This window comes from Hordeum vulgare, chromosome 4H (genome assembly GCF_904849725.1).
Source record: "Hordeum vulgare subsp. vulgare chromosome 4H, MorexV3_pseudomolecules_assembly, whole genome shotgun sequence".
NCBI classification, from domain to species: Eukaryota; Viridiplantae; Streptophyta; class Magnoliopsida; order Poales; family Poaceae; genus Hordeum; species Hordeum vulgare.
This window is the reverse complement of record NC_058521.1, coordinates 554,035,822-554,063,317: the sequence shown is the minus strand read 5'-3', so window position 1 is coordinate 554,063,317 and position 27,496 is coordinate 554,035,822. Positions and strand designations below refer to the sequence as shown.

Below are 27,496 nucleotides of genomic sequence, written 5' to 3'. Positions count from 1 at the left end.
GCCAAACAGTTTTTTCTAGGCACGGTGAGTGATGTATTGAATAACACACACTACAATAAATATGCTCATACATGACGTTCTTTAAGAGGTCATGATGAATTCGTCATAAATCTATGATGATTTCATCCGAGATGGTCGTAAACCGTTTGAGGGGATCAAATCTACATATAAATTACGACGATGTAAGTCAAAAACGTTGTAACCGCATAAGAAGAGATCATCATAACTTTTACGACGGTTATAAAAATGTCGTAACATGTTCTAACTATGTTGACATGTCACTCGTGGGTCCATTCTATCCCACCTCATCCATGTATTGAACTATTTTTATACCACTTTTCTGTTGGGCTATTTTTTCAACTTACTTTTATATTGGGCTAGTATTTTATCATCCACACTTGCTAATGGACTGGTTTGTGGTCTGTCAAAAAGGCCCACATCATCAGTTTTGCCTACGTGTCATGTCCATGTGTTATTTTTTGCCTAGTTTGCGAAGCAACCTACTATTATGTCATTCCAAAAATTCTCGAAAAATTCTCATAAATACTTTGCATCATATTATTCCTCAAATATGTGAAAAACCTTCCTTCCATAGTTCAAAAATAATTCAGCAATATTCATTTTCCTATTTTGTTCATAATAGCACTTTGTGAAGGAAGTGCTATTTCTATTTTTTTTATTACCCTCAATTGTTTTGGAACTCTTTCCTATATAAATCATTGCCTCATGAAAAGTTTCGTAACCATTTGCCTAGTAAGTATTTCTCGGTAAATTTCCAATGTTTGTGTTCAGCTAACAGCTTTGTGAAGGAAGTACTAGATAGGAATATCCTAATGAGTTGAATTTTTTCCACATATTCTATGTGCCCAAAACATAGCTGTCCACAAAATTTTAGCCCCATCTAACAATCCATGTGAGCTCATCATCCAATCTTTGTTTCTGGTAATATTTTCAGTTTGTGAAGCAACTACATTTTATATTGCTTTATAGTTGATGACAATTAACCAGGGAATGAAGGTGACCATATAAACTCACTCCACCCAATTTTAGCTCATTTAATTCAGCCAGTTTCCCTCAATATGTTTCCCAATATTCTGTTTAGTAGAGAGCATTGTGAAGGAAGTACAATTTTTTATCCAAATTTTATGAAATTTTTACAGTGCCTTAATGTGCCCAAATTATCACCCTTCTCCAAATTTCAGCGCAATCCAATTATCTATGTGAGCCCAGTTTCAATTACCGTTTTCTGTCGAGATTGGCACATTGTGAAAGAAATGTCACTTTGGCATGTCCAAATGGTATAATTTTTTTGCAGTGCCTTCATATGCCCAAATTAACATCATACACCAAATTTCAGCTCAATCCATTCATTCATTTGATCCCAGCTTCAACATCCATATTTCTGCACAGTGTGGTACTTTGCAAAGAAAGTGCCACCTTGGTTCATCCATTTGAGCTAAAAAATTGCCAAGAGAGGCTCCTTAGTAGATGATGATCCTCAGCCAAAATTTAGGCCCATTCACTACTGAAATATATAATTTTGTCGTCTGTCATGGCTGACGGCAAAGGGGGAACCACGGACGGCAAAGGCTTTGCCGTCGGTCAGCAGACGGCAAAGTAGACGGCAAAAAAAATCTGGTGAAGAGCTTCTTTGCCATCTGCTTTTTTAAAGCGGACGGCAAAGAATCTTTGCCATCCGGGGGCAGACGGCAAATTAAATGGGACGGCAGATCCACCGACGGTCCCGTTAAGTGTTAACGGCAGGCCTACCCTCTTTGCCGTCTGCCCTCCCCCTTTGCCATGAGGGGGCTAACGGCAAAGGGCGTACCCAGCCCCTCTCTCCCCCCACTTTGTTGTCCTCCCTCCCCCCTTTGCCATGAGGGGGTTGACAGCAAGGGGGCACCCAGCCCCTCTCTCTCCCCTCTTTGTACATGTTTCCACGGTTGCACTTTTCTGCATCTCATTTTCTTGCATTATATCATAATGTATTTATCTAAACATGTTCACTTTCATTGTGTTAGTAGTTTCCTAAAAGTAAAATACGACTATATTAACATATAGACAAAAGTAAACTATTTTGGTCTCTGACTGAGTTCACATGACCTTTGGCTAACCTGGTATATACAAAAACCTTACTCGAATATATGAAATGCAAAAAAATATGAATCCATACTCTATTTACTAAAAATCATATTTATCAAACAAAACAAACCGACACACATGTCTCTTATCCGTTATCTTCCATCCAATATATGTAGTTCCTACAAATTAACATGCATAATACTCCTAACGTGGTAGTTTGCCGAGTTCTCATTTTTTGAAACTCAATGGCTATTTAAACGTTTGTCGAGTGCCCGATAATTAGAACTCGTCCAAGTTAATTATTATTCACGTCCATCTATCCGAGTGTTGTTTGCTGAGAATGGAACTCAGCAAACACAATGCCAAGTTTTTTCTAGGCATTGCCGAGTACGTTGGAAACTCAGCGAATTCGGCGATTCCAGTAGTGATGTGACTAACAAAAAGCTTTATCATGTTCACAACCAAACAAATGAAGAGTATGAAAATAAGTAAACATTATCCTTGAATGTAGATTATTCTTATGTATATGACTAATTTTGTTGCCTGTATGTAAGATTGTCATTTATAACTTGGCACCCTAGAATTTAGTTGCATCCACTTGGGGTACCCGAGGTGTATTGGCTTTGACTGCCTTGGAATTCTTTTCATTCATTTACATAGGTGTGGGTTGCTGGGAAAATATTCTGAATATGCTGCAAAATCTCGAATAGAACATGTTTAACATATCCATCTACTCTCTAAACCAAGCATACATTCATCATATTTTTAACCTAGATTAACTTACAAAAGTAATAGTGCATGGACTGATGTCAGATCCAATTGTTCCTCATTAGCAATGCAAAATTCAGTATCCCAACAATTAGAAACAATTTGAGAGAAAATACGAAACTCTAACCTCCAATACAGGATGCAATGTTAAGTTTAGCAAGAAGGTGATTTGATGAGATATATGATTGATGCATGAGCCTATTTTGAATGACGGTTATCATAGTTGTGTTGTAATACAGTCTCGGGCATTTAGGAAAGGCTAATTAGAGTCCCTCCAATTTCCTGATCTTATGGCTTTTGTGGATAATAAGGTTACAAATATCTGCATATATGCAAATCCATTGCATGAAACATGAGTCTTTCGATCTTGTAGATAATAACCTTTTCCCCGAGAAAAAATTGACTGGTAGTCCTTCACAAAAATTAAAGAAAACATAGAGAACATACCTGAATAAAAATCCCTTGAGAAATTAAAATCAATTGCATATTATCCTTGGAACTCAAAAAAGAAGACAAATCAGTTGGAGTTCTTATAAACCCATCAAATCAAGCCCACCATAGAACGCGTGAGACAAAATGTACATATAGGATAGAACATCAAAATTAAAGTCCATAAAACATCAAAATTAAAGCGCATGCTAAAAAGGCATTGCAATTAAATAGGTGAAATATTATACTACCTCAGATCATAAGTTTCTTCACACGCTTAATCCATAACCGTACCAGTTGCTTAATGGTGCCTTATCACCTCGACCTCGGCCGTAACGGTGCCACGGCCAAGAAGAGATTCCCATATGCACGCTGGTTCGATAGGTTAAACACTGCTACCGTTGACACACTGCCCAAAGAGACAACACATTGTATTTACGTAATCAAATAGCTGGGCCGCGCAGTGCTTAAAAGATTATTCACTGCATAGTGGAAGGTCCTGCATTTTACTTCATCGCCCAAATTCGAATGTGCGACGGCAACCAATTATATAATTAGTTGATGATGTTCATTACCTGCGTGCAAACCTCGTTTTTCTCATATTTGGTGCTGGATCTAACACGCTGCAGTCTCTTCATAAGAAATATATATCTAAGAGACCAATAACCAAAAGACGACGGTACTTGTATGCCGATGAGTATGTGAATGAAAATAAACAGACTTATGTTCAGATGACTACTTTTACGTGCTAAGATTCATACGTGTATGAATATGAATTCTAAATGGATAGAAAAGAACGATTAGTATATGCACGAACAGAAAAAATGGAGATATGAACGTACATATGTTTTGACATGTTGTACACAAACCTCATGTGTTATGACTTGATATCTTGGAATCTATGCATGGTACGATATAATGTTTCCTTGATTGTAATTTTTGACATCAATAAACTGGGAGTTTCTTATTAATTTGCTATCCATAAGAAATCAAAATATTGGAAATTCACATTTTGGGTGAGATCATAAGTGCACCAATGGGTATTCAAATCTTTGCGCTAAAAGATACTAACAACAGAATATTCACTTACCAGATGTACAGATTGATCCATGGCCCCCATTTGTTTCTCGGCATGTTACTAATCAACTTTGTTTGCTCAGATTCTTCACAGCTACGGAAAAATCATATGAATATCAGGTTTGTACAAAATTAAAAACGCACTCCATGCGTAGATAAAAGAGAACATAGATCCAACATGTGACACTAACAGAAACAATATGAATAGCCCGAAACTCTTATGAGTAAATAGATTAATTCTGGATCTAATAGACCAATCTGTCTGTCAAAATAGCAATAAAAAAATAACTCAGCCCTAGATGACTGCAGGAAGTTATTTGTCCTAATTACACTGTATGAGCAGACCTGATTAATCTTCTTTGCTGCAGCCAAATATAACTATAGTTAACTGATTTTCTTGCACGATAAATATGTACTAAAAATTTATTGAACCATCTACTGTTAGCATATAAGTCATTGGTATTAAAGAGTCTCATAATGCTCTTGTTTTTAATTAAGATGAACCCCTATGACTGTCGTGACTTTGTCACTAAATTTCTGAATTTTGGATCTCATGAGAACAAATTGTTTGCAATTCTACTGGGCACAACTCGTTCAGTATGACACCTTCGTAAGTAAGAATAATGGATGGAATCAGTTACTTGAAATCATAAGAAGCAAAAAACAGTACTATGTTCAAATCAGACTAATACCTTGGAGGCAAGGATATCTTTTGGCTGCTGAAAATAGCATGATGAAAGTGATATCGAAGCTGGCAGCATCCTCGAGGATGAGAGAGGCTGATGGCACCGACATGAAGATACCAAGCCCTATCGCTATGATCCCGTGAGAGCCTTCCTGCAGCTTCTTGTACGCATCCGTCTCATGTTCCCTTCCTCCCCTACCTTCCTCATGTTCTTCCCTATCTCCCTGGAACCACAACAGGCCATGGAAGCGCTCAGCCTGAAGACCGTGAGCTCACACGCATACCACCAAACACCTGGCGCGCGCGGGGGCGGAGGCGCCAATGGAACAGGGGGAGGAGCTCCCTCATCCCCCGTGTCGTACGCACCTTGTAGCTGTTGTAGATGTCGACAGCGCGGACCCAAAACTACGCGGAGCGGCTCCATGGGCAGAGGTAGTCGGAGAGGCGGTCCCGCAGCTCCTGCAGTCAGCAGATCTGAATCGAAGGCCGGGGGTCGGGGCGGCCAGGAGGCCGATGGTTGCAGACGGGTGGCGAGGCGAGGGTACGGGAGGGAGGCCACTGTGGTGGGGGCGTAGGGAAGGGGAGCCGCGTGCAGGGAGTGGGCGGTGCGGGGTGGTGGTGCGGGCGGCGGGGGGTGGGGCAATTGGGAGAGAGAGAAAGGTTAGGAGTGGGGGAGAGAGGTGGGGAGTGGGGGAGAGAGAGAGGGGTACCGCCGTTAATTCCCAGCATTTGTCGTCCGCCTTGAGATTATTTGCCATCTGCGGGCAGACGGCAAAGAGCTGGCACCTCTTTGTCGTCTGCTTTTGGGATCTTTGACATCTGTTAGCAGACGATAAATAAAAGGTAGATGGCAAATCATCTCTATGCCATCAGCCTTTTATTAACCGTCTGCCAGTTTTAAGCTGACGGCAAAGAACTTCTTTGCCGACCGTGAGCAGATGGCAAAGATTAGGCACATGGCAAATTTTCTGATTCTAGTAGTGATTGTCTATGTGTATTACCCACATCGCTAATCAAACACTTGGCTGCTAATTCATATTTGAGCTTAGTTCAGTCTCCTCGTGAGATTCTTCTATTGTTTTCTTCTTCCTATCACCTACCTAGGGATTGTCCAATCAATCAGACATGCATATTCCACCAAGAACGCGTGGCAACGCAACGGTTAGGCGGTGACCATGCGGCTGGCATGCAAGTTCACGCGCTCTGGAGTTGAGGCCCTCGAGCACCATCCAAACCTCGACGTCAAGCCACCCCACCATGTATTTCTGATTAAATAGATACTTATGTACCTATAAATTATTTTTGAGAAAAATAAAGAGCAAACTATAATGCAGCTGCATTTCAAATTTAACCCGCTTCCAAGTGAATCGACATAAATTTGTATTTTTCACGAGAGGTGGATAAAAACTTTTAACACCCAACCATTTTGTCAATTTACATTAAATATGGCCTAGTATTTTAGAAAAATAATTTGGTCCAATTTTAAAACAAATATATGGTAGGTCCTTCACAATTTTTTTTATTTTGGGCACTTGAAAAATGGAAAATGATTTTTACATACAAGGAAAATGAAAACTTCCTTAATAAACATTGTGTTTGTCATTCTAATATGCACCCTTGTGCATAATATTATATCATTTCAACAAACTATGTCATGAATTTGACCATAAGATTGATCATTTGGCTTGAAAGCCATGAATCTTCACACATGATAGCCCATTTCTAAGAACACTTTTTAAAAATAATCTCCGTATTACAAGTTTATTATTTTTCCTGGTAACTTTGTCACATATAATGACACAATGCAAATGTTTTCCATTTTTTTGATTGTTTTGAATTTTTCATGGCCATTTCAAAATGCGCTCAAAACAACGGGTATGACCGTTCCTACCTAGTGGTTGAATCTTGAACATATTTTGGTGTTTCTCTGATTAATTAGATACTTGTGTACCTAGAAATGATTTTTGGGAAAAATAAATACCAAACTATAATGTAGTTGCAGTTCAAATTTGACCCGCTTCCAACTAATTCAACGAAAATTTGTCTTTTTCACGAGAGGTCGATAAAAGCCTTTAACACCCAACCATTTGGTCAGTTGTACATTAAATATGGCATAGTATTTTAGAAAAATGATTTGGTTTAATTTGGTAACAAATATATCCTAGGTCCTTCACAAAACAACTCATTTTGGGCACTTGAAAAATGGAAAATGAATTTTTCATACAAGCAAAATGAAAGCTTCCTTAAGCAACATTGTTTGTCATTCCAATATGCACCCTTGTGCACAATATTAGATCTTTTGAACAAACTATGCCATGAATGTGGCCATAAGATTGATCATTTGGCTTAAAAGTCATGAATCTTCACACATGATAGCTCATTTCTAAGAACACTTTTTAAAAATAATTACCGTACTACAAGTTTGTTATTTTTCCTCGTAACTTGGTCACATATAATGACACAATGGGAAGGTTTCTGGTTACCAAATTATCTCACAATAGCATGTCAAATTCTCCATTTAGAGACGTCGTGGTTTTGAAGAACTGAATTGGTTGATTAGCTCGAAGCATATTTTGTGGAGATGTGGGAACTAATAAATCCCCCCTAAGCAGATTTTATGTTGCAATGTGCCTAACCACAGAAATTTTTGCAGCTTACTGTAGCTATGTTGGGCCACAAGAATGTGACAAAAAATAAGAGTAAAATAAACCAATGAAAGCTGCCAGTGACTAAACTGACATGAAGAAAGTAAATCAATTTTATCTGAAAATTGATATTGTATCTTTGTTGTTGCTCCTTTGGTAACTGAAGGGATTGTGTACGTACTAGATTAGAAGTTTCTGTAACAAGGGTGCTCATATTGTGTGCATTAATTCTAGGCTTCATTGTTAATCAGCTTGTTGTTTAGCTTTGCACATAATCTGGCTAGTTTTTCTCTTTTACTCACCTTGCCATTTACTGAAAAATTATCAATATTGCAGCCCCGTTCAATTGGATTTGCAACTGGTGAGAGGACTTTCTTTTTGTGGGGTGGTTGTATGATGGTAAGGGTGTGCTGTAGCTTGCCATCTCCTAAAATATATATATGTGTACTTTGCAACTGGTGGGCGGACTTTCTTTCTGTGGGGTGGATGTATGATGGTAAGGGTGTGTTGTCCCCTGCATTGGTCTGTAGTTTATTTGTTGTATTCTGTCTAGATTAACTTATGTGTACTTTGCATGTTGTGCTTAATAGTCGAAAACAGAGATATAACAAAAAACAGATGTAGGAGTAGTGCCAATTCCACAACTATTGTTCTTTTTGAATTGTTTGGAAAGCTTACATTGTTCTTGAAAGATGAGAATGGGTGCGATCTCATTTTTTGTAGCCAATGATAATAACTAAATCTGTATTTTTTACATATGCTGTGTTTGCTAGCATGTTATGAGTGATTCTAGTTTGACAGGTTATTATTGATGATCTAGTTTATATTATATGCACGACCAGAGATGGGGCTCACATTCACCATGTTGTCCAGTCGCCTCTTCGCCAAGAAGGAGATGAGGATTCTCATGGTTGGTCTCGATGGCACTGGTAAGAGCACCATCCTCTACAAGCTGGGTGATGTCTCAAATGCAGGAAGGTGCTGCCTAACATATTGTTGACATAAAAGCGAACTTAAGTCATATCAGGAGAACATTTCTACTGCCTTGTTTTTTCTTTTGTTAACCTGCTGTAATGTTGATATATACTGTTAGGAGGGTGAATGTAAAAAAACATTACGTAGCAAAAATATATAATGTTGACATACACTCGCAGGTCTAGGTTGTCTCTTTCGTGTGTCTATTGTGTTGGCTTTGATTAATTTGTGCATTGAATCTTTGCAAGGCATAACTGAATACTTACAATGAATTGAAAACAAGTAATAGGAATGAAAAGCTGCATGTATCTCCCTTAGCACTGATTTATGAGAAAACATTGCACCATGTATTCTGTGCATATTTTGGTCCTCTCCTGTAGCCCCACGTCTAGTTTCCCTCGAAGAAGAGTGTTAAGTAGTTATCTGCCTTTTAGATGTAAGAGTGAATGTACAAGCAGAGCTGACTGTTTTCTTCCTGCACACTTAGCTGATGGAAAGATCATTTTGATTTTCAATTGTTGCTTTAGGTCTAATTCCTCGGTGCAAACGTGCAACAAGTAGCTGTTATTTTTCATTGATCTACAAATGAGAGACTGAATGGTATGACAACAACAATTGTTTTCTTTTTAGGCATGCATGAAGAGGAAGGTAGTAGAAGCTGAAGCTACACAAGCCGAACGCGACAAGTCATATGAGCTGCTGCTCAAGAAGGCGGAAGAAAACGATGCGAAGTACGCTCAGTTGATGGTGCTGCTTGGAGCCAAAACAGGGAACTATGTGGTTTTGGTAATAGATTTTGGTAGCAGTTTTTGTGCACTTGATAACAGATTTTTGTGGTAGCACTTGGTTTGGTCACAGATTTTGTGATATCACTTAGTTTGTTAGCAGATTTTGTGCACTTGGTTGTGTAATTTTGTACCAGATTGTGCTACAGGTTTGGTAGCAGATTTTGTTTGTGCTACAGGTTTTGGCTATATTTTCAGATTTTGGTTGTGCTACATATTTTGACTATATATTATTGGATCTTGGAATGTGCTTCAAACTTTGTGGTGTGGGCTGTCATTTAGAGATGCTTCAGATTTATGTGTATGGGCTTCAAAGTTTTATGGGCTGTTATTTATAGATTCATTAACAACATAAAAAAAAGTTGCTGAATTCAAAAATGAAAAAGGCCAAAACTGAAATAGACCAAATGTATTTGGCCACTAAAAGCCCAGGGCCGAATTATAATGATAAAAAATTCGAAAAAAAATACTAAAAGTGCGTGTAAATAAGCTAAGGCCCCAAAAGAAGCCCAATAAGAAAAGCCCAAAAAAATAAAATCAGCCCATGTGATCAAATGAAATGGGTTGGGCTGATTTCAGCCATGACGTTTTGATTTCGTCGTAATTTTGCCACGTAGGACTGTCACGTAGGATTGAGTTAGATTGCCAAAGACGATTTAGGATCATCATAAAGGTTACGGCGATCCAGGTATCGTCGTAAAAGTTACGACAATTTCGATCAAAACGTTGTTGCTGACGCCTCGTTTTCGACGCTTGGTTTTTCATCGTAAGATCGTCATAAATTAAAAACCGTGACAATGTAGCGACGAAAATATAGCGTCGTGTATTAGCATATTTCTTATAGTGACAATCGATAGAATTGTGACTATCGTGTGCGATGGCTAGCCCTATCACAAACGATGTGATGCAGAAAATTGTGTGTGATGTGTAGTACGAATGAGGAGATATCTTTGGGATTCCCTGTATGGGATGCGAAGCATATCTCACACGATTTCTTCAATATGTCTGTTTGTGATGTTCCTCTTAATCGCACACGCTTTATTTTTGCCTAGCGTGTGTGACCAGATGGAGGCATCACAATGATTTATCTATACTGTGTAAGATAGGCCCCCTATCACCCACACAGACACGGGCAAGGTGACGGTTTAGAATTATGTTGTAGGAAGGGGGCAAAACCTATTTGTATAGCACGATGGTTGCACTAGTGATCGTAACAAGGAGAGTAGGAAGACAATGATTACCCAGGTTCGGGCCCTCTCGAAGAGGTAAAATCCTATATCTTGCTTTGATTGTATTGATAATGGGGTATCGAGTACAGAGTGATGATCAACCTCGAGATCATTGTGTAATCTCTAAATCCTAAGAAGAATGTATCCAGGGGAAGCTAAGTTACATGTTTAAGTTGGTTGGAGACATGCCGAATATAGAGACATCCTTGGGATACTCTAAGTCTTGGAGGGTTCCTTTCTTCATACTAGCGAGTCTTGGCGCTTCAGGAGGTGGCTTGACGGGCATCAGATTGGCCCGTGAGGTCCAAACAGCTCGTGTTAGTGCCCCGGTCTACGACATCCTTAACGTGACCCCTTATATTTTTTAATTTGGTGATTGATGTGATGGTACCGGAGGCTGGTGACATGTGTTGATGTCAAGCTTATGGAATTCTTCAAATCTCATTATAATTTTTCTTTTTTGCTGTTGTTTCTTTGTAAGAAGACTAATGTTCTGCTGACTTTTAGAGCATCTCCAACAGTCGCGCTAAACTAGCGTCGCGTCGCAAATTAGGCCGTTTTAGCGCGCGCGACGCGGCGGGAGGCTCCAGCGGGCGCGCAAAAACCGCGCGCGCGCTATAACAAGTTGGGCGCGCGGTGTATTTGGGGCGCCCGCTTCCGCGCGCGGCACACTCGAGCGCTCGCGCCGCACTCTCTCATCTCCTCCTCCTACGCACCGCGCGCGCTCGCGCCCTGCCACCCATGGACGCGCACACAGGCACCCCGCTCACCCCGTTGTACAGCCGCGACCCCCCCCCCCCCCCCGCCGCCGCCGCCGCCGGAAACCCTAGTGCGGGGAGCGTTGGCGTCGCCACCGCCGGAGCTCCGCCGAGCGTCGGCCTCGCGCGCAGCCTCTTCTTGTCGCCGCGGAGGCGGAAGATGAGGACGAAGACGAGGAAGATGATTGATGTGTCTTTCATTTATGTCTTGAACTTTAGTTTGCATTTTAAACTTGGTTGGATGAACTTGTGGGCATTAACTTTTATTCATCAACTTGTTTGTGCCAAATTTCACATGTTCGTTGCATTTTGATGAATGTTTTAAACTCATTTTGTGTCCAAAATGCCATATATGTTAAAATGTCTGGCGAGTCACGCGTGCTGTATTTTTACACGCTGCTGGAGCGGCGCGCGCGCGCCACATTTTAGCGCGGCTGCTGAAGCCAGCGCTGCGTGCCGCGCCAAACGAGACGATTGGCGCGCGACAAACCAGTTTTTTGCGCGCGGCGCGTTTGGGGCGCGTGTTGGAGATGCTCTTAAGTTTTGTTATCGGTGTCGTTTCCTTTGCTTGTCCTATGATGTTTATGACAGAAATGAGACACGTATTATCGTGAAGAATAAAAAAGACAGTACGCATATGCTTGCAGAAAAGGCAGTACATACACTTCACAGCTTGCCGCAATCGTAGTCCGGCATCATGAGCAGCGTCTTGGCGAGCACCCCGGACAACAGCTTGTCCCGCACAAAGCTCACCACAGCGTGATCACTCTCCTGAAAGAACCCCACAGTGTACGACATCGCGATCACCTGCGCGCTCCTCCACCGACGGATACCGGCGTACCGGCGTAGGGCCTCCACGACCCTCTCCCTCTGCTCCCCGGAGCCGGCGCCTACGATGGCGTCGCCGAGGCACCGGGCGAGGACGACGCCGTCCTCGAGCGCTGTGCACGCGCCCTGCGCCAGGTCCGGCGTCGTAGGGTGGAGCGCGTCGCCGGCGACGCACACGTTCCCCTTGCTGATGCTGGCGAACAGGAGCGAGAGCGGGGAGCGGTACCGCAGCGGCGCGGCGAGCACGTCGTTCATCTCGCTCCTCTCGACGGCCTCCAGCACCTCGGGGCTCACCTTAGCACCCCTCATCTTGGTCAGCACGAACTGCTTCATCGCCGCAGCGCTCCGGTCGACACTGCTGTCGTCCTTGCCGTTGGCATCCGGGGAAGGTGCAGGAGACCAGGTGAAGAACCAGTAGACGTCGGTGTCGCTCCAGGGCACCAAGCCGGCGCGGAAGCCTTCGCCGACGAACTGCAGGATCTTGGGCTCGAAGCCGTGGCCTTCGGGGTACCTGGCATGGCCCCGCGTGGCCGTGCGCCCCGACTCGGACGGCTTCGCGAGCCCAAGCCATTTCGCAACCACCGAGTTGATCCCGTCGCAGCCGATCAGCACCTTTGCCCGGAGAGTCGAGCCGTCGGCGAGATGGAGGATCTTGGCACCGTCGCCGTCGCCGTCCTGGTCGTCGATGGAGACGATCTTGGAGGAGTAGCGGATGGTGTCCGGCGGCAGCTCATCCTCCAGCGCCTGGAGCAGCACGTTACGCTGCACGCACCGGACCTCATGGGGTCCCCTGCACCAACACCATAGTGAAAACTCTGCTTTCACCGTTTCACTAAAGAACACAGTCGAGATCGGTCGATATGGTGGATGCATGGATGTCTATGTCTCCTCACAGTTTTCCGTTCACCCGGAGATCCATCTCTCGCGCTATTTCACCCGTGGACGAAGACATGACCCGCAACCTGACGAAAGAAACATAGACAGACACATCATCATCTCATCACCAGACAGTTGTAGATGTACAGAAACTGCACGCGGAAAAAGAGCTGGAAAACGACCACAGCATGCATACCCCAGCAGCTGCAGATGTCGGCCTCTCATCTTGTCCCCTACCCCGAGGGCGTCAAGCGCGCGGAAGGCGTTGGTCCATGTGAAGAAGGCGAAGCCGGACGTGCGACGGTCCGGCGACGACTCCAGCACCACGCTCCGAACGCCCTTCCTGTGGAGTCCCAGAGCGACGGCGAGGCCGGCCAGTCCAGCGCCGGCAATAACAATGTCCTCGGCTGCGTCCTGCTGTTGGATTCCGGCCGCCATTGCTTACGTACCAAGTAAAACTGTGATGAGTGTGCGATCGATCGTCAGTGTGGCAGTGGGAAGCCGTTGTGAGGAACCAAGAGTGAGTGATCGGTGCGTATATATATGCCTGAATTTGACGTCATTGCTGATGATCCGGCGGCCGGTGGCCGGCTGCGATCCCGTGACCGTCCCCAGAACACACCAGCGGGGGATAAACATCGATCTAGAATGTCACCTCGTCTCATCCGAGTATTTTAATCATGGTTTTTGGGAGCAAGGTGGAGCCGAAAAAGGATTGATTGATTGGAACCACTGAACCACGGGAGATGAGCCCATCCATGACATATGCATGCACCCAAATAGTTTGGTTACCGCTTCACACCGCACGGTGAATGAGATTTTTTTTTGGCTATTTCCATTGGTAGAAGAGAAAAGAGAACGATTACAATAGAGAGCACAATACATGACATGAACCCAAAAAAAGCATGAACATGGAACCGAAGAAGAGAGCATGGAACCCAAAAACACAACTAAACCCACCAAGCTTAGAACTAGAGAGGCGGGAGGAACTAGCACGACACCGAACACCTTCAAAGGCAACACCACGGACGCTGTGAGCGAGCAAGATAGCGCCCTCAGAAAAGACGTTGTGACACCATCGTCATCCGATCCGAAAAACTTGACCTGGGGTTTCCCCCAATGCTCGAGGAGGGGCATAGATAAAGACCATGACAACGCCTCCAAGAAGGGAAACGACACCCACGAGGGTTGCCGCTGCCGGCATCGGCAAGACGAGCATGGATTTTGCCTCGTCTGAGTCCGAGAAATCCCATAGCCACCAGATCAGGATCCTAAGATGAAAAAGTCCGCCAATTGGTCGACCGCCCCCTTAAAAGGTGGGAGATTAGGGTTGCAACTATCGTCCGAAAAACATGAGCTTTAGAATATACATAGTGTGTAGGTGGACGGGATTAGGGAGGAACTGGGGTAGAGAGCCGATGTGGAGGGGGTAGCAAACGATGTCGTTGGCAAGCCAAGAACTGGAACGGAAAGTTTGGAGCTGTCGGCACGCCGACGAGATGAAGAAGCTAGAGGGGGTGCAACTACTAGAAAGTTAGGGCCAAAAACCATGTGTCACTTATATCTTTTGAGCTAAGCAGTTTCTCTAGTACTTCACTTATATCTTTTAGAGTACGGTGGTGTGTGGATTTTATAAAATTGCACTCTCGTTCTTCACTTATATTTGTTTGAGAGTCTAATAGGGGTAACACTAATCTACATGGGTTTTCCTAGCAGTCTACCGCACGATGTTCCTCCTGCATGCGCGGATACCATTAGAGGTGGTGCACCTACACCGTTCCGCGAACCTGTATGTGGGATCCGGCGGCCGGATGTTCGAGGGAGATCGGACGAGGAGGAGACGGACCACGCGGACACGCTGTCACATCTACTTTCGTTACATGGCACTGCGCGTCTAGTGATAACGATCTGTGATCCATCTCCGTAGCATGTTCTTGGTTGTTCTTCGCATAGGAAAATTTTAATTTGCATGTGATGCGCCTACGGTAGAACCCAACAGCCTCGTGTGCGGCCTCGTGGTCAGCGTGTGTAGTTTCTGTCTGTATGTTGGAGCGGCGGCTCCAGAGATAGTTGTAGGGTGTCAGCCTTGGTTGCTCGGGTGACAGAGCAGGCGGCTTGCCGGATGCGTAGCCACGGGGTTGGTGTGGATGCAGAAGCGATGGCTTCGGTTTTGGTTGTAGGGTGTCGGTTGTGGGTTGCTCACGTGACGGATCCGGCGGCTCACTGGATGCGCGGCCCGGAATCCGTGTGTGTTGATGGTGCCCTGTTCGAGGTGTTGTAACGATTTTTGTTTGGATTTTTGTTAATTAACTATACAACTTTCTTGTATCTTTTTTAATGGATTGAGCCTAAGGGACCGTGTCTAGAAAAATGACCCTCCACGAGACTTATTAGGGCTCTTTTGATAGAAAGAAATTTTATAAGATTTCAAAAGGATGTGGATGCTTAGGAACATTTTCTATGATGACCGTTTGAATAGTAGGATCGTAGTCTTTTGGATTTTTTCTAACAGAATTCACTCGTACTAAATTTTCAATAAAAAAATTATCCACTCAAACCTTTTTAAGGATTTCTTTGTCTTTCTTGTGTTATCAAACACTTCTTCAAATCGCGTAGGATACAAAAGGACATGACATTCTATTCTTATGATTTTTTTCGATTCCTGCGTTTTGAAATCCTGCAAATCAAAGCGGCGTATACTAAGGGCAAACTTTTTTGGTTCACTCCAACATTACCCACTTGTTCGACTGTGGCTAAGCAATTTTAAGATACTAAACGGACCTCTCGCTCGTCTATAATGTTTGCTCGTCTCCGGGGTTCTTCACCCCATTGCTTTTCTTTCAACTAACTAGAAAAAGAAGGGGGTTCTTACGCGACTAAATATTTATAAGAATTTTGAAGGATTCAAATCTTTAGGATTTCTTTTTCTATGTTGGTTGTTTGATTTGAATCCTATAGAAATTTTCCCTAAGAATTTCTTTGTATTACTTTCTATAGTAGCATCCACTCAAACCTCTTCGAACGATTTATTTTTTCTTTGATGTAATCACACAACCAAAAATCATGTGACATTGACATTCTAATCATATGTTTTACAATTCATGTTGTCCTTTTAGATCCTGCGCAAATGAAAGAGACGCTCCAACATTGATTTCTTCAGACGTGTCAATGGAGTACCCAAAAAAAGACGCAGACATGTCTAGCTCGACAGCGTTCCGCAGTCATGGTCGGACATTTTCACGAGCCTTCCCGCGAGCACTCGAGACAGTACCTTCTCCCGCAGAAAGCTGATGATCCTGTTATTACTCTGCTGCATGAGACCGACAACATAGGCGGTTCCGATGAGCTCGATGCTCCTCCACCGCCGTATCCCGACGTACCTGCGCAGGCCCGACTCGATCCTCTCCTTCTCAGTGGCGCCTGTCGCGCCGCCGCCTCCGCCTCCAAGGATGGCCTCGCCGAGGCATCTGGCCAGGACGACGCCGTCCTCCAGCGCCGCGCAGCCGCCCTGGCCCAGGTCCGGCGTCATTGGGTGCAGCGCGTCGCCGGCCACGCACACGTTCCCCTTGCTGACGCTCGCGAACAAGAGCGAGAGCGGCGGCCGGAATCGCAGCGGCGCAGCGGGCGCGTTGTCGCTCCTCTCCACCAATTCCAGCGCCTCCGCGGGCACCTTGGAGCTCCTCAGCTTCGTCAGCACGTACTGCTTCATCCTGGCGCCGCTCTCGTCGACACCATCATCTGCACGTCCGTCAACGCGAGGCGGTAAACGGACACCGGACACCAAGGCATCGCCATGGATGCGAAGAGTGGCTAGCTAGACTGACCGTCTGGGGAGGGAGACCATGTGTAGAACCAGTAGACGTCGGTGTCGTTGCAGGGCATGAAGCCGAAGCGGAAGCCGTTGCCAAAGAACTGCAGGAACTTGGGCGGGAAGCCATGGCCGTCGGGGTAACGCGCGAGGCCACGCGTGGCGGAGCGCCCCGAGTGCGACGGCTTGGCGAGCCCCAGCCATCTGGCCACCACGGAGTTGATCCCGTCGCACCCGATCAGCGCCTTTGCCCGGAGAGCCGAGCCGTCGGCGAGGTGGAGGATCTTGGCGCCGTCGCCGTGCTCGTCGATGGAGACGATCTTGGAGGAGTAGCGGATGGTGCCCTCCGGCAGCTCCGCCGCCAGGACCTGCAGCAGCACGTCGCGCCTGACGCAGCAGAACTCGTGTCTGAAATCCACTTCCGTCGCTATCTCACCCGTGGACGACGACATGACGCGCAGCCCTTCGATGTGCAGGTGGAGCTTCCTGATCTCGTCGCCGACGCCGAGGGCGTCCAGCGCGCGGAAGGCGTTGGGCCACGTGGCGAAGGCGAACCCCGACGCCCGGAGCTCCGGGGACGACTCCAGCACCACGCTCCTCACCCTTTTCCTGTGTAGCCCGAGTGCGGCGGCGAGGCCAGCGAGCCCGGCGCCCACGATCACGATGTCCTCGCCGGACTCCTCTTGCCGATGCATGCTTGCTGGAGAGCAACGAGGTCCGGCGCGCTTTCGGGTGATTGTTAGAGCTACTCCACGAACACGAATCAACCAATCTAGCTAGAGCTACTCCTCTTGATTGGACATATATAGCTCGACAGTGAATGGACCTTGGAGCTTGAGGATTGACGTCATTGCTGATTATATCGGAGTAGTACTGTATGTCGTTTCCATGAATGGCTCGGCTCACTCATCAAAAGTCACTTGTGACTTGTGGTGCCAAAGTGAATTTGGATAGCCGGATAAGGACATGTGACAGGAAATTCTGCAGCTCCTAGTCTCTATAGGCTGCGGGAGCCACACTGATTGGCTTGGCTCCTTTCTAGGCCACCATTTTCTCTTCAAATTTTAGGCTGCGGAAGGCCATCGCTCGAAGGTCGGCGAGGAAGGTGCCGATTGCATCCCGATCCTGGGGTGACTAAGTGGCCACCAAAGCTGTAAGTATATATACATTTAGAAAATCGTACCAGTCGCACGTTAAACAAAAACACGCTCTGGATGACAAGCTTATTACGGATGGTCCAGAGAGTCCAAGCAAGAACCCCCAATGCACATCCACCTAATGTGGCGGTGACAGGGAGCGGAGGCTTGGATTTCCGCCAACAAGTCCGGGAAGTTGGTGTTACACCAACGACCACAGACCACTTTGCGGAAGCAGGTCCACACGAACTGAGCAACAACGCGGGAGAAAAAGATCTGGTTAGCGTCCTCCACCATGCTGCAAAGGGAGCAAAGCCCATCCCCAGTGTCGTTACGCTTCAGAACCTCCACCCTAGAGGGCAGACGCCCACGAATCCAGTGCCAAAAAGAATATCTGTATTTTCAGAGACATGCGGGTATCCCACATTAGGCTAAACGGCTTTGGGGCACTGCAGGGCGCAATAGCCTAGTATAAGGACTTGGCCGAAAAGTGGCCAGACGTCTCCAAGCGCAAAGAGATGGAGTCGTGCGTGTGGTCAACGTCCAAGGGCTAAAGGGCAATACACTGGAGGAGGTCGTCCCATGCAGAAACCTCACGAGAGCTGAAGGGCCGACGGACATGAGGCGCCCTATGTCAATAAGGGCCGCCTCGACGGAGACAGGGTCAACCGCGATGGAGAATAATTCCGGAAATCGGGCAACAAGGGGACGATCCCCCACCCATAGGTCGAATGAGAACAGTGTCGAGGAGCCACACCCAACCGAGATGGATGTGCCAATCTGGAGGATTGGCAAGAGTTGGATAATGGCTTGCCAAAACTGGGAACCACTAGTACGCTGGCAGAAGGCGAGGGGCTGGCCACGGAGGTATTTGTTACCGATGATGTCCAACCAGAGGCCGCTCTCACCATTGGCTATCCTCCAAAGCCAGCGCGTCGGGAGGGTAGTGTTCATGCTCCTTGAGGACATGATCTCGAGGCCACCTTGGTCCCTAGGTTTCCAAATGTCCAGTGAGATGACCATGTAGTATTTTTGTTTATCCCCCTCACCAGCCCAGAAGAACCTTGACTCGTACTTGGCAATCTCCTGGTGCAACATCTCATGTAAGCTATAGAAGCTCATGAGGAACATGAGGAGTCTGGACAGTGAGGAGTTGATGAGAATCATTCGGGCTGCCTTAGACAGTCACGTGTTGTCGGTGTCAAAACCGGTAGATCTCGGGTAGGGGGTCCCGAACTGTGGACCTTGGATCGATGGGTTGCAGGAAGAGAGGGGAGACAAGAGTTTACCTAGGTCCGGGCCCTCCTATGGAGGTAGTACCCTACGTCCTGCTTGGTTGTATTGATGAAGATGGTTACAGAGTTGATCTACCCCGAGATCGTATATGCTAAACCCTAGATGATTCAGCCCCTATATACGGATAGGGTTCCCTGGTTTATATAGATATGAGGGTACCTAGGATTTACAAGGTACCGGCTATAATCAGGAATAGATGAGCCGACCTATCTTTCTAAGCTTGGAGTTCACGCCAATCCTTGGTGCCTTCCTTCCTTCGTACGAAGTCATCAACTATTCGGACTCTGACGATCCGGTCCATGGGCCGACGCCCCGAGGACCCCCTAGTCCAGGACTCCAATAGTAGCCCCCGAACTAGCCTTCCATGCCCTTATGTAGAGTCTTCGACAGCTTTCACACATCTGGTAGTCGGCTTGAAAGGCGAGTTCCTCCTCCGATTTGCAGCATGGCGAACTAGTCTTCGGCAAATCCTCGAACATCAAGCGTCGCGGGACCCATAACCTTCAATCCTGCCCCTAAATTTTAATATCCTGTTGACCATCGTGTGTCTTAAAGTTGGCACGCGTCCCAATGATTCATCGGAACCGTCTCTTACAGAAGTGGGGGGAAGGTGTCCCTTCTTTATAAATACACAAGGGCCCAGGTCCAAGACCACATCTCCATTCCTTCTCCCACAAGCGCAGCCAAGGAAACCCTAGAATCCTAGCATCTAGCTTCATGGTGGGTTCCTCCTGTCATCCCTTCGGCCCTCAACCTGGGGACTCGGCTAGTTGCTCTGTTTCTCAGCTTCGGTTATGGGACCTTGAAATCCAAGGGTACCTTCCCTCCTCCGATCTTGCACCCACGTGTGTCGGCTTAACCGCCTACAATGGCGAGGCCTTTGTAGAAAAATCCCCCATTCCACAAAAAGGCGAAAGGGTATGCTTTACCTCCTTCCTACTACGTGGGATGGGATTTCCCATCCATCCTTTTGTGAGAGGTCTATTGGAGTTTTACGGGCTGCAGTTCCACAACCTATCCCCGGATTCCATCCTACACATCTCAGGTTTTGTAGCCCTATGCGAGATGTTCCTAGGTCGCGAAACTCATTTCGATTTATGGAGAAAGTACTTCTGCATTGTTCCCCGGACTAATGGAGCATCCATCCAAGAAGTAGGTGGGGCCAAGGTGTGGCGCATAGCTGCCACCAGATACCCAGTCGGTACACCGAATGAAGAGACGCACGAATGGTCTTCAGAGTGGTTCTATATCGACGACGTCCCTCTATTCGAGCCAGTTCGGCGAGGCCTTCCCGAGTACTCAACGGCTCCTTTGAAGAAGCATTTCAGCTCGCGTCCGAAGAGAAAGTCCAAAGAAGAGAGCTCAGAAATGAGGCGCCTAGCCGCAAAGGTAAAAATACTGGCTCACGGTGGTCTAACCATCGTACAAGTGATGGCCACCGTTATCACGAGGTGCGTTCAACCACTCCAGCAGTGCATACATCCTTTATGGGAGTACATCGGGACAGATGACTCGATGCGTTGCAAGCGGCAAGGACCAGACACCCGCGATGACTTAGTGGCCATTTTGGCCGATTTTTTTAAGGGAGAAAAGGAAGACTTCGTTCTTCTTGCCTTTCGAGAAGGCTTCGCATCGTACAACCCCATCCCGTGGGTAAGTACAGACATGTCTGCGGCTATTTTGCCTGATCGTGTTACCAATAAACGTAAAAACGCATGATCCTTTGCTGGTAGGATTGGAAGCACTGGATCGATACAGTGAGCTGCCCCGCTCCCCAGCCCGAGAACTACGCTCGAGACGACGACCCTCGATTCCACGAAGATCTAGAAGTCTCCATCATCTTTGAAGATGGGATATTTTATCAGGAGAGTCTCGATGGACAGGTAGTGGCCCTTCTGGCCGATAACCCAAGATCTCTTCCAGCTTCAGCGAGCAAGCGAAAAGTAGCCACTCGCCGCGGGACTGCTCCAAGACCTCGTTGAAGCACATGCCGAACAGCATGATGTGTTCCTCCTACCGAGGTTGTGTTGACTGAGGAACAACTTCTTGCATAGGCGGCGGCAGGCCATATTGTGTCCGTCCCTTCATCCTGGTGCCGATATCCACGAATTATTTTTACAATAATGGTGGTCTCCTTGGTGTACTAATGATCCCCTTTGCCGGTAATTGCAGAAAATGAGCGCAAACCTCCTTGCCCGGAAATGGGGCTGGGGAATTGGAAAACTAGCCGAACCCACAAAATTCGGCCAACACGCACGCTCCAAACACTTGCCCGGCGCCTGGTCCTGCCGATGATGTTTCGGCTACGAATTCCGAAATCGATAGTGCTATGAATCACCGACATCGCAAGGACTCACTACGACATCCTATCTTCTCCGAGCAGCAATTTTATGCTCCCAATTCGGCGGATGCCTATATTGGCGCTGCGCGGAATAGCATCAAAGAAGTAGCTTTGCAGATGTCGGCCCAACTACATGTCTTTATTGCTCCTTTGGTAAATTGAACCGAAGTTCAGGTCTAGTAGCCCCCGAGCCTTAATTTGGTCAGAACGGACGAGTTAAGGCTCGACCTCACTATTGATTTTGTTTTTTTCCATGCTTTGAAGGAGGAAAACAACAAATTGTCCGAAGATGTGCGGCAAATGCAAACTGAACTTCAAGCCAATAAAGCAGAGCTCGAGGATGTAAAGAGCTTTACGAGGGAAGCAAATGGTAAGGGTAAAATGGTTGATGGTGTAATGTATTACAAAAGGTCGATTACTCATCAGAGGACCTTGTGATGTAGGAAGTGAATCCATAAACCATATCTAGAGGGATCTAGACGCAGATCGTGAATCTTGAAGATATGCTGAATCCCAGCTTGAAGTCGGTCATCGAGTATTAACAAGATGCCACGAAGAAAACAACCAACTCAAGGAGGATAAGAAAAATCAGGCCGAGGAGATTGAAGCTTTAAAAGCTCAACTGGCACAAAACAATGAAGAAAAGCAACAGCTAAAGACCGGTTTATTTTGTAAGTAAAAAATCCCTCACCTCTTTGTTTGATACATCATTTAAATGACAAGGGATACTGAAAGACTTCCGTTGTTTATTTTTCTTTAAAAGGTCTCTTGACCAGGCGTCCCATGACAGAAGCTGATTCCTTCGGGGAGAATGTGCTACAACAGCTTTCCATTGTTAATGAGCGGGCTCGAAAAGCCATGTGGAATATGATCCGATCTCTATAGTCGGACGAGACTCCTCCGCAAGGGATGGCTGAACTGTTCGAACTTTTCAAAAGATCTCGGAGCCCTTTCGAGCTGTGGAAGACTTCAGCGTGTCGAGAAGGAGCTCGGGAAGCGTGGGTCATGGTGAAGACCTGCTTGACTCGTCTTAATACCGAGTACATGGCCCAAGTTGGTCCGGTAGGCAATGATGGCACGGAGGTTCCTGTACATCTAGTGTATGATCAAGTGATGTCGGTTGCCCTCTTATCGTAGGAAGACTGCGCTCTTCACACTATGATAGATGACCTTGACCAACCAAGGGTGCAACCATGTGTAATTTTTTATATTATGTGTGCCAAGACACTTCCCATCAAAGTTTGTAACATTTGTCATAACCGGCCATCGACTTCTACCTCGCATGGTGTAAAAGAACTCGGGTGTGTTTCGTACTTTGTTCTTGATGATATTAGGAATCAATTTCTGAGAACAAGGCAATCCGGCCATATGGTACGAACAGACAAAGACGGTATGAGGGGAGTATGTTATATTACGATAAAACGTAAGAAACATCTTCTAGAAAAAATAGTTCCTTTATGGGTTCCTTTTTCCGGGTTGGTACATAGTTTGTAGTTGTTTAATATGTCTTTTCTAATTAACTCAGGTGTGCAACAGCTAGTACTGCCGATCGTTTGGCAACGTTCGCTGTTGATGACCCACAAGTGTAGGGGATCTATCATAGCCTTTTCAATAAGTAAGAGTGTCGAACCCAACGAGGAGCAGAAGGTATTGACAAGTGATCTTGAGCAAGGAATAACTGCAAGTACTGAAAGGTAGATTTTTATGGGTTTTCTAGTATAAGCAACAAGGAAATAAATGCAAGTAAACTAAAGGGTGCCGAGGTGCAGCAAGTGGCCGAATCCTTTTGAACACAAATGATAAGCCGAGGGACTAAACTTATAAAGACTAAGGCGTTCCTGAGGACACACGCGAGAGATAGTCAAGTGCTTTCGTCATATTCCGTTTAGTACTATGTTTTGTATTGATAAGTGTTATGTGGGTGGTTCTTAACTAGTGCACCGTCTAGGCTAAGACAAGTACACTCTTATGATTAATCCCTCTTGCAAGCATCCGCAAATACAAGAGAGAAATTAAGGCAAAGCCTAACCATAGCAATAAGCTTTAGGATCCAATACTCCCTCATGCAAAAGTATGCAAACTGGGGTTCAGGTTTCTGTCACTCTGGCAACCCACCATAAGCATTCTTTATACACGATGCATTCCCCTAGGTCCTTAAAAAGGCGAAGTGTTATGTAGTCGACGTTCACATAACACCACTAGAAGAATAACACCATAACTTAAATATCAATCAACACATATTACTTCAACATCATATAACTACTAGCATCTAGACTTTTCCCATGTCCTCAAGAACTAATGGAACTACTCACAAGACATAAAAGAGATCATGATCAGAGGTGATGAAAATATGGTAACAATCTGGTCATATTAATAATCCTCCAACAAAACTCAATAGCATTCACCACAAAAGAGTAATCAACACCGGTAGAGTAGAGGGGATGAATAGTGCAAGGTACAACTCCGATTGCAATGGTGAAGTAGATGGGATGAAGGTGGAGATGGTGCTAGTGTTGGTGATCATGGTGATGATGATCTCGATGATGCCCGTGACGATGGTGATGATGATAAGGACGATCTCCCCTTCCGGGAGGAGTTATCCCCGGTAGAATCTGCCCGTCGGAGAGGTCTTTTCTTCTCTGTAGGTTTCCGCCGCGGAGCGGCGGCGGAATCGTGAAAAATCTTTCGTCCCCTGAATTTTTAGGTCAAGAGGGACATATAGGCCAAAGGAGAGTATCGGGGGTGGGGCCCGCCACTTAGGCGGCCTCCTGGCGCGGCCTAGGGGGGCTCGCCAGCAGGTCGCCTAGGTAACCTGTGGCCCCCCTCCGGCCCTTCTTTGGCCTGTCTTAGGGACCCGTTCGGAAACTTTTTCCCTCAAAATTTCAACTCAATTGGAGATGTTGTGATATTGTAACTCTTCGTGCTATTTTCTCCGCTGAATTCTGCGTCTGCTATTTCGGCACCGGAAAGTTGGAAACTGTATAAAATAAGCCAAAACATCATAAGTACATCATCATAAAGTGAAATATATCAATGAACAGAGATAAATTATGATACAAAATAGTGATGCATTTTGGACGTATCAACTCCCCCAAGCTTAGACCTTGCTTGTCCCCAAGCGAATACTTAGCTCGGTAAACATGTACACAAGTTTAGAGAGTGAAGTGTCGATAAATAAGAATACGGACAAGAAGCATCATAATTTCTCTACTAAACTCGACCATCCTCAACAGCAATCTCAACTCATAAGGCCCTTATGAAAGAGTAATATCAATCACAATCAAAAGTAGAGCTAAGAAAACTCATCAAACCATGGAAAACATGTCCTTGGTCAAAGAACAACTAATAACTTTTAACTTTTGCTCTTCCTCTTATATTTTGATGGGATCAATTGAAGCTTTTTGAAAGAACATGTTATTAGTCAAGAAGAGAAAATGCTAACACAAAGGAAGATGTTTGCTTTAGCTAGGCTTAACAAACAACTCACGTATCTTAATGATAATGTCAACAAATGTGTGATATGACAATTCCCAAAGAAACAATATAAATGCATGCATCTTTGTCAACATAAAGTGTCTGCTCTTTTCAGGATAGAAATAAGTAGGTTTTACTGACTCAACATAAAAGTAAAAGATTGGCCCTTCGCAGAGGGAAGTAGGGAAAACTCATGTGCTAGAGCTTTTAGGGAGTTTGAAATCAACAAGATTGTAAAACAAGCTTTTGAGAGGTGCATAATTTGTCAATGAATGCTAGTAGATAGCCCAATACTTCTCATGTTGGACAAGTTTTGAGGAACGGCTCCCAAAGTGGGGACGATCACATCCCCTTAGTCTCCTTTGTTTATCACTACCAAAGTTTTCTGATTTCTCATCAAAAAAGCGTGAAGGAGGTTTTGTTTGTTGTTATTATCTTTTACGAGCTCGGCGCGCTCATGCCAATCCCTCCTCGTATTAGGGGTTCGCAGATCACATGAAAACCTAAGATAAAACTTGTCCAATATGAGAAGATCATGAATTACCTACTACTTCCTCATGAGCTAAAGCAGAGGCACAAAACAGGGAGTAATATTTGAAGCTTTAAAGATAGCACATGAGTAATATACTTTAAGAGTGGCGGTGAAATACCACATATAGGGAAGATATGGTGGACTCTAGGGAAGGTTGAGGTTTCAGGGTATGGATGCACAAGCAGTATTCCCGCTTAGTGCATGGGTTGGCTAGCAAAGGCTTTTAAGAGCAGACAAATAATGTTGACTTGGATGTAAAACAATATAAAATTTAACATAAAGAATTGTTATAAAACATCAAGTTGTCTTCCTTGTCAGCATAACACTTCAAGCATAAGAACATAAAGGTTTTGGCTAAGTCGCTACTAGAAAAACCCATGCTTGTTGTTATGACCAATGCTATGTTTGTCAAGATTAAATAAAGTTTTCAAAGCCATACCTGATATGTAAGATCAATACTCCCATAAGAATCAGCATATAAGATCGACTGCGTGAAAAGAATACCAAGTGCAGCAAAGAAACCAATAGACTTCTCATTAATATTCCATCATAGACACTGCACGCTCACGGATACAAACTCTCCACAAAGGAGTGATAGACCTCAATGCAAACACCTATTTCATAAGATAACTTCCCTAGACATGATACGACACTAAACTTGACCAAAAATAAGTAAAGGATAAAAATAAAGATACCGAGCACTCCCCCAAGCTTGGAACAAGCTAAGGGAATGCCATTACCCATCAAGATTTCACTCTTCATCCTTGTTCTTGTTCCTCAGGTAATCCTTAGCGAAACGCTTCCATGGCAGAGGTCCACCTTCCACACATGATTCTTCAGTCTCCAAGATCCTGCTTTCGGCAGCTAAGCCCAAATGCAAAAAACTTAAGTTCATACTCACAGTTCTGGTTTTGAATTTCATAGATGTGCCCTTGAATCTCGAACACTTTGGTTTCTAGTGTGGATATGACTGATCGCACTTCCTTCATCTCCTCCTCATGCTCCCTCTTTAGCTCAGCGACGATATCATAGTTGGCCTCAACACCACGCTCGATCATCAACTTGTACTTGAAGACATCTTGCTCCACCTCTTCTAGCCTGGCCCTGGTGCTCCCCTCCTTGGCAGGTCCCTTAAAATATTATTTGTGAAGGACACCATCCTCCACCGAAAGGGTTTGAGGGTGTCTTTTTACCTCTGCGAGATAAGGGTTGATGACGTTGACGAGGAACTTGTCCTTGGGAGACTCTGGGGAAGCCATGGCACCTAAGTTTGTTGAAAGTTCTCCTGGCACAAACAGATCAAAAAGAAAATGCGCGGAATCGCAAGATACAAAGCCGGGACGATCCGGGAAAATATATAGGAAAATTTTCTGCACCGGAAGGAAGGTAACAAGACAAAGTGGAGTCGGAGATGGGCTCCAGGTTGTCGAGGCAGCCTCCTGGCGCGGCCAGGGGACAGCCCGCGCCAGCAGGTCGCCTGGGTGACCTGGAGCTCCTCTCTGGCTCTGCTTCGGCTCGGAATTTTCCTAATTTCGCAAAAACGCATAATACATAACTTTTATTGATGTTCGCGAAGTTTCTTACCGTATTTCATACCTTTTCTTATTCTGCTTCTGCCGGTGTTTGATACAGTGTTGCAATATGTTCTTCGTGAGTGGCTACCTGTATCACATCCACCTCTACATTGATGGGGTCTCCAGCCATGTAATGCATGAGTCTTTGCCCATTCACAACATGTGGTTTTGTGCCTTCAAAATTATTAATCTTGATTG

The 27,496-nt window shown here is 45.3% G+C and overlaps 2 protein-coding genes across 3 annotated transcripts; both read right to left on the bottom strand.

Annotated features, from left to right (window-relative positions):
• Window positions 1-11,786: 11,786 nt before the first annotated feature.
• On the bottom strand, window positions 11,787-13,662 carry LOC123446970 (monooxygenase 2-like). Of its 2 annotated transcripts, XM_045123518.1 has the most exons (4): window positions 13,334-13,662; window positions 13,155-13,223; window positions 12,097-13,051; window positions 11,787-12,006 (listed from the first exon to the last, which is right to left on the bottom strand). In XM_045123518.1, exons 1-3 carry the CDS (start codon window positions 13,573-13,575, stop codon window positions 12,100-12,102), a joined length of 1,263 nt encoding a protein of 420 aa, XP_044979453.1. In that variant the 5' UTR covers window positions 13,576-13,662; the 3' UTR covers window positions 11,787-12,006; window positions 12,097-12,099. The 2 variants fall into 2 exon arrangements, with proteins under 2 accessions (XP_044979453.1, XP_044979452.1); XM_045123517.1 differs by lacking the exon at window positions 11,787-12,006 and having other exon boundaries at window positions 12,045-13,051.
• Window positions 13,663-16,153: 2,491 nt separating this feature from the next.
• On the bottom strand, window positions 16,154-17,886 carry LOC123446969 (monooxygenase 2-like). Its single transcript, XM_045123516.1, has 2 exons — window positions 16,962-17,886; window positions 16,154-16,875 (listed from the first exon to the last, which is right to left on the bottom strand). The coding sequence occupies exons 1-2, from the start codon at window positions 17,638-17,640 to the stop codon at window positions 16,337-16,339; spliced, it is 1,218 nt and encodes a 405-aa protein (XP_044979451.1). The 5' UTR covers window positions 17,641-17,886; the 3' UTR covers window positions 16,154-16,336.
• Window positions 17,887-27,496: the final 9,610 nt, after the last annotated feature.

Bases quoted from the DNA above. Each gene is read 5' to 3' on its own strand.
- LOC123446970 (XM_045123518.1), bottom strand. From the start codon at position 13,575: ATGGCGGCCGGAATCCAACAGCAGGACGCAGCCGAGGACATTGTTATT. The intron at 13,224-13,333 runs GTATGCATGCTG...TTCTTTCGTCAG, and splicing joins CGACATCTGCAGCTGCTGGG to GTTGCGGGTCATGTCTTCGT. The intron at 13,052-13,154 runs GTGAGGAGACAT...GTGTTGGTGCAG, and splicing joins CTCCGGGTGAACGGAAAACT to GGGACCCCATGAGGTCCGGT.
- LOC123446969 (XM_045123516.1), bottom strand. From the start codon at position 17,640: ATGCATCGGCAAGAGGAGTCCGGCGAGGACATCGTGATCGTGGGCGCC. The intron at 16,876-16,961 runs GTCAGTCTAGCT...ACGGACGTGCAG, and splicing joins ATGGTCTCCCTCCCCAGACG to ATGATGGTGTCGACGAGAGC.